We start from the raw sequence: 13,340 nt of genomic DNA, 5'->3' as shown, positions 1-13,340 counted from the left end.
TCTTAAGTGAGATGGGCGCACAACCCCAGAGTCGGACACAACTGGCCTGTACGGGCAGGGGTACCTTTACCTTTACCTTTTTACTCACCATGAAGTTCTTACAGTAAGTGTCATACTTTTTAACAACAAAAAGAGGTGCCAGTACTGCGTACCCTTGAGCACCCCCTGAAGAGAGGGGGGAAAGCACGGGTGGTACCTATGGGAAGAAGTGGAATATTATGAAGATGTCTGGATTCTTTAGAACAGCAATGAGCATTCACCCAATTTGATAACTGAGTGTTTATGTGTCTTCCGTTAATCACACTTTTCAGTGCTTTCCCACTGTCACACTTTCCTAAAAACAGAAAGTCCAGGTTTTTTTGCACTAGCACAACAGGGTGCTTTTATTCATTCTAACTACACACTTAAATTTCAGGCTGATTGGAATCTCCTGCTAGATAAGCAGTCCCAAAGTCCCCTTCCCTACTTCTCCAGTGCTAGAGGCCCAGTTCAAATCCTTCCACCTGGGATTGCTTTTAAAAAGGTAACAGGAGATCTGATCATGGGCCTCCCAGGCCACATGCTCTTTGACCCTAAAAGGCCTTGCTTAAGTCTAACAGCAGAGGGGCAGGGCTTCATCAGTCAGCAACCTCAGATGGTCACATTTCTAGGAAAACCACTAAAAGAGAGCAAAGGGCTCTGTTGCACTAGAAAGCATGCATTAGTTGACCATTTCCGCACATGCCAACAAATGTGCTTTCAAGGTAAAGATTTTGTAACCACTCAGAAACCACTTTTAAAGTCACAGAAGCAGAAAAATGGAAGTCTCTTTCTTTGGTTACCAAACCAAACCTACTTTCTTGTCAGTGCCATGAAGGAAACCATATGTGTGTGTGTGTGTGTGTGTGTGTGTGTGTGTGTGTGTGTGTATCTGTTCAGTGCTTTCATCTTTTACTCTCTCTTTCTATGTATCTCTGCAGCCCTTTACATTCTGAATAAAGCCATGTGACAAAAGGCCATGTGCATATTCTGCATCTACATTTAGCAGCAAGAAGAACTGGATTCTATGACTTCTATAAATTATGCTAATTATGCTAATCTGCCTGCAATTTGATTATTTTACATAGTCTATTGGTTAGCCATGAGGCATGGCAAAAACTATGCAAGACAATCAAGACTGGGCCACAGCTATTGGAAAATCCCACAAGCCATCCTGACCTCTGAGGTTGACACTGCAATCCTATATAAAGCCTACTCAGAAGTAAGCCCCATTGAATTTTGTGGGATTTACTTCTTAGTAAGCAGCCTTAACCAAATACAGGCGGCAACTATTTTGTGCGGGGATTCTGTTCTTGGCCCCTGTGTGTGTCAACACAGCACACACAAGCCCACCCTGTTACGACTCCACTCTGCCCTTTTCCGGGTCTAAAATGATCTGTGCATCAGCGGTCATGCATTAACTGGACATGCGCAAAATAGTTACCACCTCTACTCACGTTTAAGCTGACTTTCACAGCCTTAGGGACTAGAAACATGCAGAAATTTGCAGGATGCTGAATTCTGAGCCTAGTACCAATTCTGAACCTAGTTCCAAGCCTGCCTTTTCTTTGAAACAAGAGTGATGAACCTGAATCCCCACCTGATGTCACTCCAACTCCCATCAGTACCAGCCAGCTTGGCCAGCAGCCAGGGATGATGACAGCTCCAAACCAATAGCATTTGGTAGGCCCCATGTTCCCCATTCCCACTTTAAATCATAATGCCAATTACAAGCTAATTACAAGGCGAATTACAAGTTAAGATTCGGCTCTTGTGCATTACAAAATAGTGCACAAGTGTGTGCATTCACAGAGTACATGTGGTGGTGTCTCAGTTTCAGCTGAAACCGTACTTCAGAGAGTTAAGTGGAAGTTAACAAAGTGTCTTGCTACAGAAACTCTTCTTACATGCTCAGGGTCAGCTCTAGACAACATACTGCTGAAGGCAGAGCAGCAAATGACAACCACCCCCTCCACTAATCAAGGTGCACACAGTACCCAAGGCCAATCAAGTTATTTTGGCACAAGGAAATAAATCCTGCATCGGCCTCTTTGCCACTCCCTGTCAGTAAGAATACAACTAAACATTTGTTGCCTTTTCATAATCATCTGTCTGAAGTGGAAACCTCCCTCTGCCTAATAGTAGAGCCAGCCCTGTCCATCATCGTCATATCCTCCTATCTCTTGACACGCAAAGGAAGCTATTATCGTGGCTTGATTCTATGCAGTGTCTTGGCTCATATGTGTACAACACTGGCAAAGAGTCACCACCATGTGGGGCAGTGGGGTCCAAGGAAAGATGAGCAAGTTTGATGGCACTTGTTCTGTTGGACCGATGCACAAAGGCAGAACATCTATCATTGCATTGTAGGATGAGTCAAAGGGTGTCCTTTGATAAATAACTAAAAACGAATGCACAAATTTCCAGCCAGAAATTACAATCATACCCATCTGGATTCTTGCAAATAATACAATAGTTTCTAAACAGTTTGTGAAAACAGCTTTCAGCTGTTGTGCTCCTACAAACTAGTTGCTAAGCTTTTATTCAATAGAAGGCAATGTTACTCACTTTGTGACCAGAAAAAGACGCTGCTTATTGATGAACAGGCTCACACACAACTACATATGAAAAATGAAAGCAACCACAAGATCAAACTAACAGGTGGAGTCTTAGCTCCAAGCAATATTTAACTCTACAATCACCAATTACTACACAAGTTGTTATTTCCTAGAAGGTACTTCCAGTATGTCAAAATAGGGTACTTAAATCATAAATGTATACTTCCTAGTTCCTGAAACTGATTAGTTCAATTTTCACATCAGGGACACAGTAAGATAAAAGCAAAATGATGAACAGCAGGGCAGCACTGAGAATGTTGCCAAAGGCATCATGGCTTAAAAAGGGAAAGTGGACTACAAACACATTACTTACTTACTTACTTACTTACTTACTTACTTACTTACTTACTTACTTAAATAAATAAATAAATAAATGCACAAACAAAAGCACTCTATTTGTTTCACACAAGCTAAAACAACAACAACCAAAACAGAACAATAAAAGGAAGAAACATCCAGGGTTGGTTTCATTTCTGCTTTGGCCATGGAGAGGAACAAATGCTTCCAATTAATGTCATTTCAAATTTCAGACAGACGCTAGAGGTTTTGGTGTGATTGCATTTATGTCAGGTAACTGGCATCCATTGTAAACTTGATCAATAAATGTCATTTGTAGTAGCAGTAGAAGTAGTAGTAGTAGTAGTAGTAGTACAAGTTATATTCAGCCTTTCTGCACCACTGAGCCTCTTCGGCTTGCGGATCAGAAGGTCGCCGGTTTGAATCCCCGCGATGGGGTGAGCACCCATTGCTCTGTCCCAGCTTCTGTCAACCTAGCAGTTCAAAAGCACACTAGTGCAGGTAGATAAATAGGTACCGCTGCGGTGGGAAGGTAAACAGCATTTCCATGCGCTCTGGTTTCCGTCACAATGTTCCGTTGCTCCAGAAGCAGTTTAGTCCTGCTGGCCATATGACCTGGAAAGCTGTCTGTGGACAAATGCTGGCTCCTTTGGCCTGAAGCGAGATGAGCGCTGCAGCCCCGTAGTTGCCTTTGACTGGACTTAACCGTCCAGGGGTCCTTTACCTTTTTACCTTTACCCAGTAGTACAATTTATATTCAGCCTTTCTGCACTTTCACTCTTCTGCAGGTGACTTACAGCATGCAAATAGCTTTAAAATGAAATCACATAAAAATTATGCTATGGATTGGTGAACATACAATAAGGAGAAGTTGCAGCAGGGCCAAGAAACTCTAGGGGTTGGCAGTGGACCCCTTGAAGGGGTGTGGGCCTTGGCAGGTGCCCGATAACACCAGCTCCTGATGCTGGCCCTTCTAAGTGCAAAAAGCAAAGGTGTTTCTCTGTCCTTAGTTGGGTTAAAGGGAGAGCTGAAAGGTGCTTACTTCAAGCTCTGCTTTCAGCAGGGGTTGGCTGCACTACTGAGTTCCATATGACATCAAACATGAATTCCATCATGTTTGATGTTAGGTATAGGGAAGGTGGGTGTGGTTTGAGTCAGTGGCGTAGCGTGGGGGTGCAGGGGGGGCCGGCCGCACTGGGCGCAACATCTGGGGGTTAGGGGGCGCAAATCCACGGGTTAGGGGGCGCAAATCCACAGGTTAGGGAACGCAAATTACTTGCCTTGCCCCGGGTGCTGACAACCCACGCTACGCCACTGGTTTGAGTAAATGGCCTTGCAGGCCAAACTGGAGCCCATGCTGGCCCTAATTACAACTGTGGGTCAAGTGTTCCCCACTCCTGGGTTAAACAGAACAAATGGAAAGGAAGATCATTTCATTCATTCATTCATTTGTTTTTGTTTTTACAAAGCCGTCTTTATATTTTCCCCACATTACATCAGGGCTGAGGGAATGACTGGCTTGACTGGCCTGTGGGCCAGATCCGGACTACCAGACTTCTCCATCCAGCTTGCCAGGCCTCTCCTGTTAAGCCACACCCATGCAAGTTCTCTGTCTGGCCAGCTCACTGTTTATTTCTTTCCAAATACTGGGAAAAGCGGAGTCCTTTCTCAGCACCCGGTGATAGAAAGCAGGGAGTTGGTGATCCAGTAAGAACAGTTTGCAGCATTTCCTCTCTGTACACTGAGAGGCAGGAGCTTCTCGGTGCACAGAGATGCAATTCAGTGAGAGAATAAGAGTGAGAAGGCGGAGGAGAAATAGAGGACAGGAAACAGCCTTTATTAAGTGTGTGTGTCAAGTGTGTCTGTGTGCTAAGTGTGTGTGTGTGCCTTTGTTAAGTGTGTGCATATGCTGAGCCCCACCCACTTTTAGTCCAGACCAACCCACTCTTGGAATGCAGCCCCCCCCATAGCTTTCCACCCCAGTAATGCAGCCCTTGGCCGCCCCAAAAGAGCCTCTACCTCTGCATTACACAGACAAACATGCGTGGGCAAGACTGCTAGCTACACTGTGCCTGAAAGAGTCACTTTTCTGCGTTTATTTGCAGGGAAATAAGCAAGGGCTCTTTTCTTCGTTCTCTCCCTTAGGGAGAGGTGGCAAGCCTCTAAATGCTGGCTTTTAAGTTGTTGAAGGAGGTGGTTGAGACATTGGGGGTTGGCCTGGGCCTTCCTCCAGTTTCTACTTCTCAGCTCTGTTTCCTCACCACATTTTCTGACTCACAGCTTCTCTCCATTCCAATTCAGGCTTCCTTGGAGGCAGCAATGCTTCAAAATACCAGTTGCTGTAAACCACAGGAGGGGAGAGTGCTCTTGTGCTCAAATCCTGCTGTTGGGCTTCCTGCAGGCATCTGATTAGCCACTGTGAGAACAGGATCCTGGACTAGAGGGGCCATTGGTCTGATCCAGAAGGCTCTTCTGATATTCCTTCACATGAGGGTATTCAGCAGGTTTCTGGGTCTGAGATCTCTTTCATGCCCCAAGAAGTACTGAGCACCCATTTTTGGAACCATCCTTTGTGCCTTATGGATGTGATACCCAGGGGGGTATTGTCCAACAGAAGACAGTCAGATCTGCTTAAAGCCAAAGTGAATTAACTCAGATCTAGTCAGGTCCAGCACCAGATTACAGGGGTTTCCCAGAATGATCCAGTTGATGAGGTGTCCCCACAATTGTCCTCTTTGCAGTGGCAGTGCCCCTTCTTCCCTCTTCTCTGTCCCTGCCACCGTTACTTTGAAAAACAAACAGCTTTATTGTCATTGCAACAGTGGCAGTGGCAGCTGCTTCTCTGCCCCCTCTTCCACATCTGGTCTCTGAGAAGGAATCAAAGAGGGGTCCTTCTTCAGAGACAGGTATTCTGTGGGAGCCAACCAGGAGAATGCCTAGGCTGCTGCCCAAGTTTATTTTAAAAGCTGATTTTAAAAGTATTTGTAGTTGCCATAGTAAATCACACAGTGCAGGTGTTTCCCCGACCACCTTTGATTCAGTTCATGCTTTTCGAAACAATACGTGAACACAGCCATCTTTTAAAGTCACACTTCTCCAAATTTGGCAATGCAATTCCCCAACCATGTAACGTGGACAAAAATGCACACACAAGAATGAAATGTGCATATTAATGAAAACATCATTTTTAAAAAGTATATTAGAATATAGTTGCACTGAAATATTGATGAATTTACATAATTACTTTTTTAAAAATTGCAGACTATGTTAAAATATGGATAACTGAATTGGGAAAATGCAGACGTGAGAGAAACTGAAACCGAGAGTCACCATCCCTGGTGCAACATCTCCCCTCATTTCTGGTACTAGAATGCTATAATACAAACAGTTTTAGGAATCCACAACAAATATTTTGAAAGTTCCCATCTTTTGGCATGCTAGCAAGTCAGATATTTTCATGCACTGCCAATTATAGGAGGTTGCTGAAACAATGTTATCAGTATGCATGGCTAGAAAGACTAGGACAGGGAAATTAATAAAGGACTTCACAAGAAAAGGTGGGCTTCGAAGGAGGCAAGAGGGGTGAACATAAAAACCATGCTGGATTAAATTAAAGGCTTATCTAGTCTAGCATCCTATTTCCCACAGTGACCAACAATATGCCTTAGTAGATCAGGGGTAACCAACACAGTTCCCTCCAGATGTAGACTACAACTCCAATAGTCCCTCATAATTGGTAACGCTGAGTGATGATGGGAGTTGTAGTCCAAAACATCTGGAGGGCACCATGTTGGCAATCTCTGATTTAGATGTTCTGATAGGGGCTTCAATGATTTGCTGGCTCTAGCTCCTTCAACCATTCCTCATAAGGCTTGGTTTCCAGATCCTTTGTCATCTTGGTTACCCTCCTCTGAACACGTTCTAGCTTGTCAACATCCTTCTTAAATTGTGGTGCCCAGAATTGGACACAGTATTCCAGATGTGGTCGAACCAAGGCAGAATAGAGTGGTACTATTACTTCCCTTGAACTGGACACTAGACTTCCGTTGATGCTGCCTAGAAGAGGATTAGCTTTTTTTGCTGCTGTGTCACATAGTTGACTCATGTTCAACTTGCAGTCCACCAAGACCACTAGATCCTTTTCACATGTACAGGTGTCCCCCATCCTATATTTGTGCATCTTGTTCTTCCTGCTTAAGTGCAGAACTTTAGATTTCTATCTTTGTTATCTTGGGCCCAGCTCGTTAAAGTCATGTTGAAATCTGATTCTGTCTTCTGCAGCCTTAGCTACCCCTCCCAGTTTGGAATCATCTGCAAATTTGATGTTCACCCCCTCAATCCCTTCATCCAAGTTGTTTACAAAGATTTTGAACGACGGGCCCTGAAAAACTGGCCACGTTTTTCCAGGATGATGAGGAACCATTAATGAGTACTCTTTGGGTTTGGTCAGATTATTTATCCCTGTCTCTTTTTACATTAAGTTGCATTAAAACAAAATATTATTTCCTTGTGCTGCCTTAGTGTCCTTTCTCGTTCTGGGATTGCATTAACAAGGAAGAGTGGGTTATAACTATGGCAAATAAATAAACAAGATATAAAATACCTCAACATCTGTTAAGTCTTGCTATGTGGTCAACTTTAAACTTTAAAAACTCTTAAAACTCAACTCTCTCCTTTGCTTTGGCGGGGTTTATTTTAAATAAAATGCAATCCATCTGCAATAAGCAGCTCTTTCAAGAGACACCCAAGTTCTAGGAAGCGCCTCTCCTCAGCAAACAAACTCTGAGGAGCAGAAAAAGAGGAGCCTGAGAGGGCTGGATCAAGAGGTTTTGTTTCTCTAGGAACCCCAGGTAGGAATTTGGGTCCAGGGCTGTCTCGCTTCGGTGTTGCAGTGTTTATTTCTTTTTCCCCTCATGCCTCGGGTTGGGAAAGTTTTCTAATCAAGCACAGAAGGGCTCTGTGAGGAAGGACAGAGAGAGATGGAATAACTTTCCCCAGCTTGTCAAACAGGCAGGCTTGCCTCTCTCAAGAAAAGCTCTTTCTAAGCAGCTCTCCTTGTCTGGGACTCTCCTCCTTATCAGAAAAGCTTATCAGTCCTTTGATGGGCCCTGTTGGGATCTGGCTCCTGTGAACAGCCCAGAAAGTGACAGAGAGCATGAAGGAGGTGAGAGGAGATATATCCAGAAAGAGACTTCAAAGAAAGGCAGAGGGTGAAATAAAAAAGAGACAAAGAAGTGACTGACAAGCATTAGGCCTCACTCACCAGCCCCCAACCCCTCCTTGATATGCCCAAAATGGACTCACATGAAGGTTGATCATTTCTCCTTCCGATCCCATCTCTCTTTTTTTCTTTTTTTCTTCCCAGGTTTTCTTTTCAATCCTCTCAGCCCGGACAAGAGACCAAGTCTCTGCAGCTTTCTGGAGTCTCCCAGTGCCTTTGCTGGGTGGGAGGGAAAGCACAGCTGCTGGAACAGACCTGCTATTCATCTGCATGATGTGGGACTCTGGCCTGGGCTTCAGCTTTTGAGGGCAGGGGGAGGAGGAGAGGAGAAGGGGTGGTGGTGGTGGAAAAAGTGGGCACACGGATCCTTTATTGTCTCTTAAGATGCTGAATGGCCCTCCTGTCATCATAGCCATGACTACATGTCTCCTTAGCTTCTGGGCCCAGCTGAGCCCTGTGAGGTCACTTGCGCTGCGATGCCGTTGTGCACACAATGTACCAAGAGGCTCAAGGCACAGACCATGCCAGTTTTCGGCACACATCCTAAATGCCACCGGCTGTTACAGACCCCTTGTGTGGAGATGGCTTCTATCACGTATGGCTGTTGACACAGTTACTGAGACTCTGTCACGCTCCTTGTTGACTAGGGGGGGGGGGAGTCACATGTAGCTTATGAAGCCCTTTCCAGTCCATATGATTATACTTTGGCGCTATTTCCAACACACCCAAATTTGGTTTGGGAATTTGAAATTAGAGTCCCCAGGTGCCAAGCTGAAAGTCATGGCCAGGAATGCAGCTCTGATAAAGTATCTCTTTAGAAAACACCCTTCCACCACCTGCAGTAGGAAGCAGGGATTTAGTTTTGCCCCAGAGCAGGTGGTGAAAAGAGTAGCAGGCCAAGAGGCTCAACAGCAGAGTGTGTGAAGCTTGGAGGTGGTCTCATTGGAAAAGCACCTGCGGTGCATGCAGAGGGTCCTGGGTTCACTCTCCAGCAGCTCCAAGTAAGTCTTGCAAAGATCTGTCTGAAACCCTGGAAGTGCAGATTAGGCGATACAGAGCTAAACTGAACCTATGGTCTGACTCAATATAAGGCAGCTTCCCATGTTCCTAGGGATGCTTACATATTATATTCAAGTTGTGTACAATCTGTGTACCTGTGTACAAATTAGTTGAGCTGGAGCTCCTTTCACACAAACACTCATCCATGTGTATAGACAGCTTGCAGTTGTGTTCAGTTTGAACAAGCCGACAGAGTCAGACCATTGGTCCACCTAGCCTAGTATTGATGTTTTCAGTGTCAAAAGCAGATGTCTTTCCCCCAGCCTTGCTTCCTGAGCTTATTTTAATTGGAAATACCAAGACTACTTGCAAGGAAAGCATGGGTTCTCTCAAGGAGAGATGCAGCGTCCTTTGCCACTTCAGTCCTTTTCAGTCATTGCATTTCCTGAATTTACAACCCCACACCTTCCAACACACAGTGTTTCCAGGGTGAAATGAACATAAAACACACCAGCAAAATGTCAAGTGCAGCAACAGCAGATAAAACAGCAGGCCTTATCTGAAAGCACAGCAAAACTAATTCACTAGCTTCCTCCACTAAAAATAGGATAGTCCAAAGCTTGGGGAAATGGTTGTGGTCAGGCGCTGAAATGACATCAAGGTAGGCACCAGGTGAACATCTCTGGGGATTGCATCCACTTTTTAGAAGTGGAGGCATGTTCTCAGGTTGACACCTCCATCCGTACTTGTCTTTTACTTGATGGGGACATTTTTGTGAAAAGGCAATACTTCTACATGAGTAGCATATTGCTTATTTAGGATCATAGGAAGCTGCCTCATACCACAACATGTTTGCACTACTTAGTATTAGCTACAGTGACCCGCATTGGTTTTCCATAATTCCAAACAAGGGCCCTACCTGAAGGTGCCAGGAGTTGAACCTAGGAACTTTGCATGCAGAGCCTGTGATCCTTCGACTGAGCTGCAGCTTTTCTGATACTTTACTCACAATATTTTATATCCCAGGTGGCAAACATATATAGACTTCTTGCAGTAAGCAATGGTTTACTGTGAACACATGGATAATTCCTGCTTCATGGTTTCCCACCAGCGAGCTGGAGCAACAATCCTTGATTTAGCATTGCATCCAAACTGGGGATCATAGTTTGTTTTGCCAAAACAGACCATGTTTGATAAGCCAAGAACAAAGCTTGGCTTCAGATTGTGGTTTGTTTGGGGTGAAACAAATCATGATCCCCAGTGCAAACAGAACATTAAGCAAGGATCATGGTTTGTTGCTCCCACTTGAGAATGGGAATAATCTAAGAGAAAATTTAATGAAAATGATTTATAGGTGGTACATGACACCAGTCAAGCTTGCAAAAATTTACCATTTGCCCGACAATAAATGTTGGAAATGTAATGAGACTGAAGGTACATTCTTTCACCTTTGGTGGACATGCCCAAGGATTAAGACATTCGGGGAGATGATTTATAATGAAATGAAAAAGATATTTAAATATACCTTTCTGAAGAAACCAGAGGCCTTTCTCCTGGGCATGGTCGGTCAATTGGTGCCAAAGAAGGATAGAACTTTTTTTATGTATGCTACAACAGCAGCAAGAATACTCATCGCGAAGTATTGGAAGACACAAGATTTACCCACCCAGGAAGAATGGCAGATGAAGTTGATGGACTATATGGAACTGGCAGAAATGACTGGCAGAATCCGAGACCAGGGAGAAGAATCGGTGGAAGAAGACTGGAAAAAGTTTAAAGACTATCTACAGAAATACTGTAAAATTAATGAATGTTAGAAAAATGTTGGAATGAAATTATATGGCTTTAGTAGAAATGTTATAAGGAATTAAGTATAGATAGATTAATAGAGTATTAAAGGGGAAAATAAGGTTAGAATGTGTTAAGATAATTATAGGATAGAAAACAGAGGAAGATGGAAAGGAATTGCTGAAACAATTAATAGAAGTGGAATACAAAAAGGGAGGTGTGAGGAGGTCGTGGAAATAAGTGAATGAAAGATAAGATATTGAAATTGGATTGTGTTTTAAATGGTTTTTGTTTTGTTTTGTTAGTTGTATGTGTTAGTGTTTTGTAGTGTTTTTTGTATTGTATTGTATTGTATTGTTGTATTTTTTTGTTTGTTTTCTGTAGTGTTGTGTTTAAACTGTTGAAAAATTAATAAATATTATTTTTTTTAAAAAAAAAAGAGAATGGGAATAATCTGCAAGGAGTTATCCACAAGCAGGTCATTATCTGCCGTTTCATAAGCCATTAATCATAGTTTACCATGACATGCAAATACAGCCATAGAGAAACAAGATATTGCTATCATACATCAAAAGAAACCAATGTATTAAAATCAACAAGTCAAACGCTATTGGGGAAAACAGTAACAATGAGAAATCTCTAGTAAAAACCCACACAGGACAATGGCTGCTGGAAAATATGGATCTTTGGTGAGCAATAGTACAGTCAGCCAAGTTTCCTTTGTTATGCAGAGTGTTTCACTGCCTTGGCACCACCACAAAAAAGCCCCTGTTCCTCATTCCCACCCAAAGTACTAAAAATTATGCTGAAGACCCCCTCCCCCCATCTGCAGATGGATGTTTGTTCTGATTCAGCAGTAAACAGTGGGTTTTCCAGGGGAAAGAGGTGGGACAAAAGAAAAACCTCTTCAACCCATGCCTAGAAATTATTGGAGAAGCAGAAGAAATCATGAGACAAAAGTGTGGATGAGCTTTATCTCAAGGTCCTTGGAGGAAAAGTTGGGATATAAATATAACAAACCATCATCATTGCAAGCTCTGAAGGATTAACAAAACAAAGCATGGTTGCTAACTGCAGGGAGGGAGACTATGTAAGTGGGAGAGAATAAACTGGGGCACTGAGGACACACACCACACCACAAGAACTATGGAACTTCAACCATTTCTAATATGATGTTTTCCCTACATCAATAGTACTTCTGTGTAACAGAAAGCATGCAAATCACATGTAGATCATTATGATCATCTACAAGCCATGAACATTTAATGACTGTTAATGCCTCTGTCCTCAATGATCCTTTCAGCAGCAATAGAGGGCTGCTCCTTTGCTCTTGAATGGGCAGTTGTTGCAGAAGGGGATGAGATAATTGCAGGTATTGGTGGTTAATTTTGCACAGATGGAGCATTCTGCTTATTCCTTCCATGTGCTTAGATCAGGGGTGAGGAATCGAAGCCCGGAGACAAAATGTGGCCCTCCAAGCAACTATGTTTGCCTCTTTGGACTCTCAAGAGGCCACTACTACTCCTGCACTCCCCAGGCCATATCCCTCATTGGTTCTGCTTCGTACTCTCCTTAAGTGCCTTTGCCTGGCTTGAATGTAGCCTTGAACTCTAAAAATGCCTCTATCATGCCTAGATGGAAAAAAGAAAGATGTACAACTAATCTTTTGCACAAAGGTAACATGTGCATCCATTGCTTTGCCCAGCATAGCGCATGGGGAGGAGCAATGGCATGGCCATGTCAGGGTTGGGTGTGTGTGAGAAGGGGAAGGAAGAGGAGAAGGGTTCTTGTTTTGGGAATTGGTTCGTACCAAGACTCAGGACTAAGAGTTGTTATTCGGAACTATGCTCCAGCACACTCCGAGTGAAAAAAAGTGCCGTCATTCACCATATAAAAAACAGTTGGGAACCACCACTTTACAGTACCCAACATAAAAATGAAGTTATAATGACACTTATCTAACAGGAAAGGGAAAGAGAAAGAGAAAGATAATAAAGGATTTTGATGGTAATATTGTGTCACTGTAAGAGTCACGCTAGTTCAACACTGAGGTCAACTTCAGAAATATTTCATAATCTATGGCAATTTCCCTTTATTGCCTATGATTAACGTAGTTTACACTGGTTTTTATGGACACAGTAGATGCCAAACTGCAGCTGGTAAAGATTAAATGCTTATTCTACAACTGTAGCTGGGAAATATCAGTGCCTTGAAAATTCTAAATATTTGAACATTCAAAAATCCGTAAGAATTTAAAGACACCATAAAGTTAATGATTTAAGTCTTCTCCCATAATCTTTCTACATATTTTCTCATCCAGTTTTCAAACATTTAGGAAGGAACACAGAAAGCTGCCTTATACTGAGTCAGACTGCTGGTCCATATAGCTCAGTATTGGC

General features: G+C 43.2%; 1 protein-coding gene across 2 annotated transcripts in view; it reads right to left on the bottom strand.

Annotated features, from left to right (window-relative positions):
• Window positions 1–8,373, bottom strand: part of NINJ2 (ninjurin 2) — a 46,781-nt gene extending 38,408 nt beyond the window's left edge. For both annotated transcript variants that reach the window (XM_081210479.1, XM_081210478.1), the window contains exon 1: window positions 8,238–8,373. In XM_081210479.1, coding sequence (XP_081066605.1) covers window positions 8,238–8,270 — 33 coding nt within the window. In that variant the 5' untranslated portion in view covers window positions 8,271–8,373. The remainder of the gene's footprint in view (window positions 1–8,237) is intronic.
• Between the last annotated feature and the right edge of the window lie 4,967 nt (window positions 8,374–13,340).

The sequence above is a fragment of the Podarcis bocagei genome (assembly GCF_964188305.1).
Source record: "Podarcis bocagei genome assembly, chromosome: 10".
NCBI lineage: Eukaryota > Metazoa > Chordata > Lepidosauria > Squamata > Lacertidae > Podarcis > Podarcis bocagei.
This window is presented reverse-complemented; position numbering and strand designations above follow the sequence as displayed.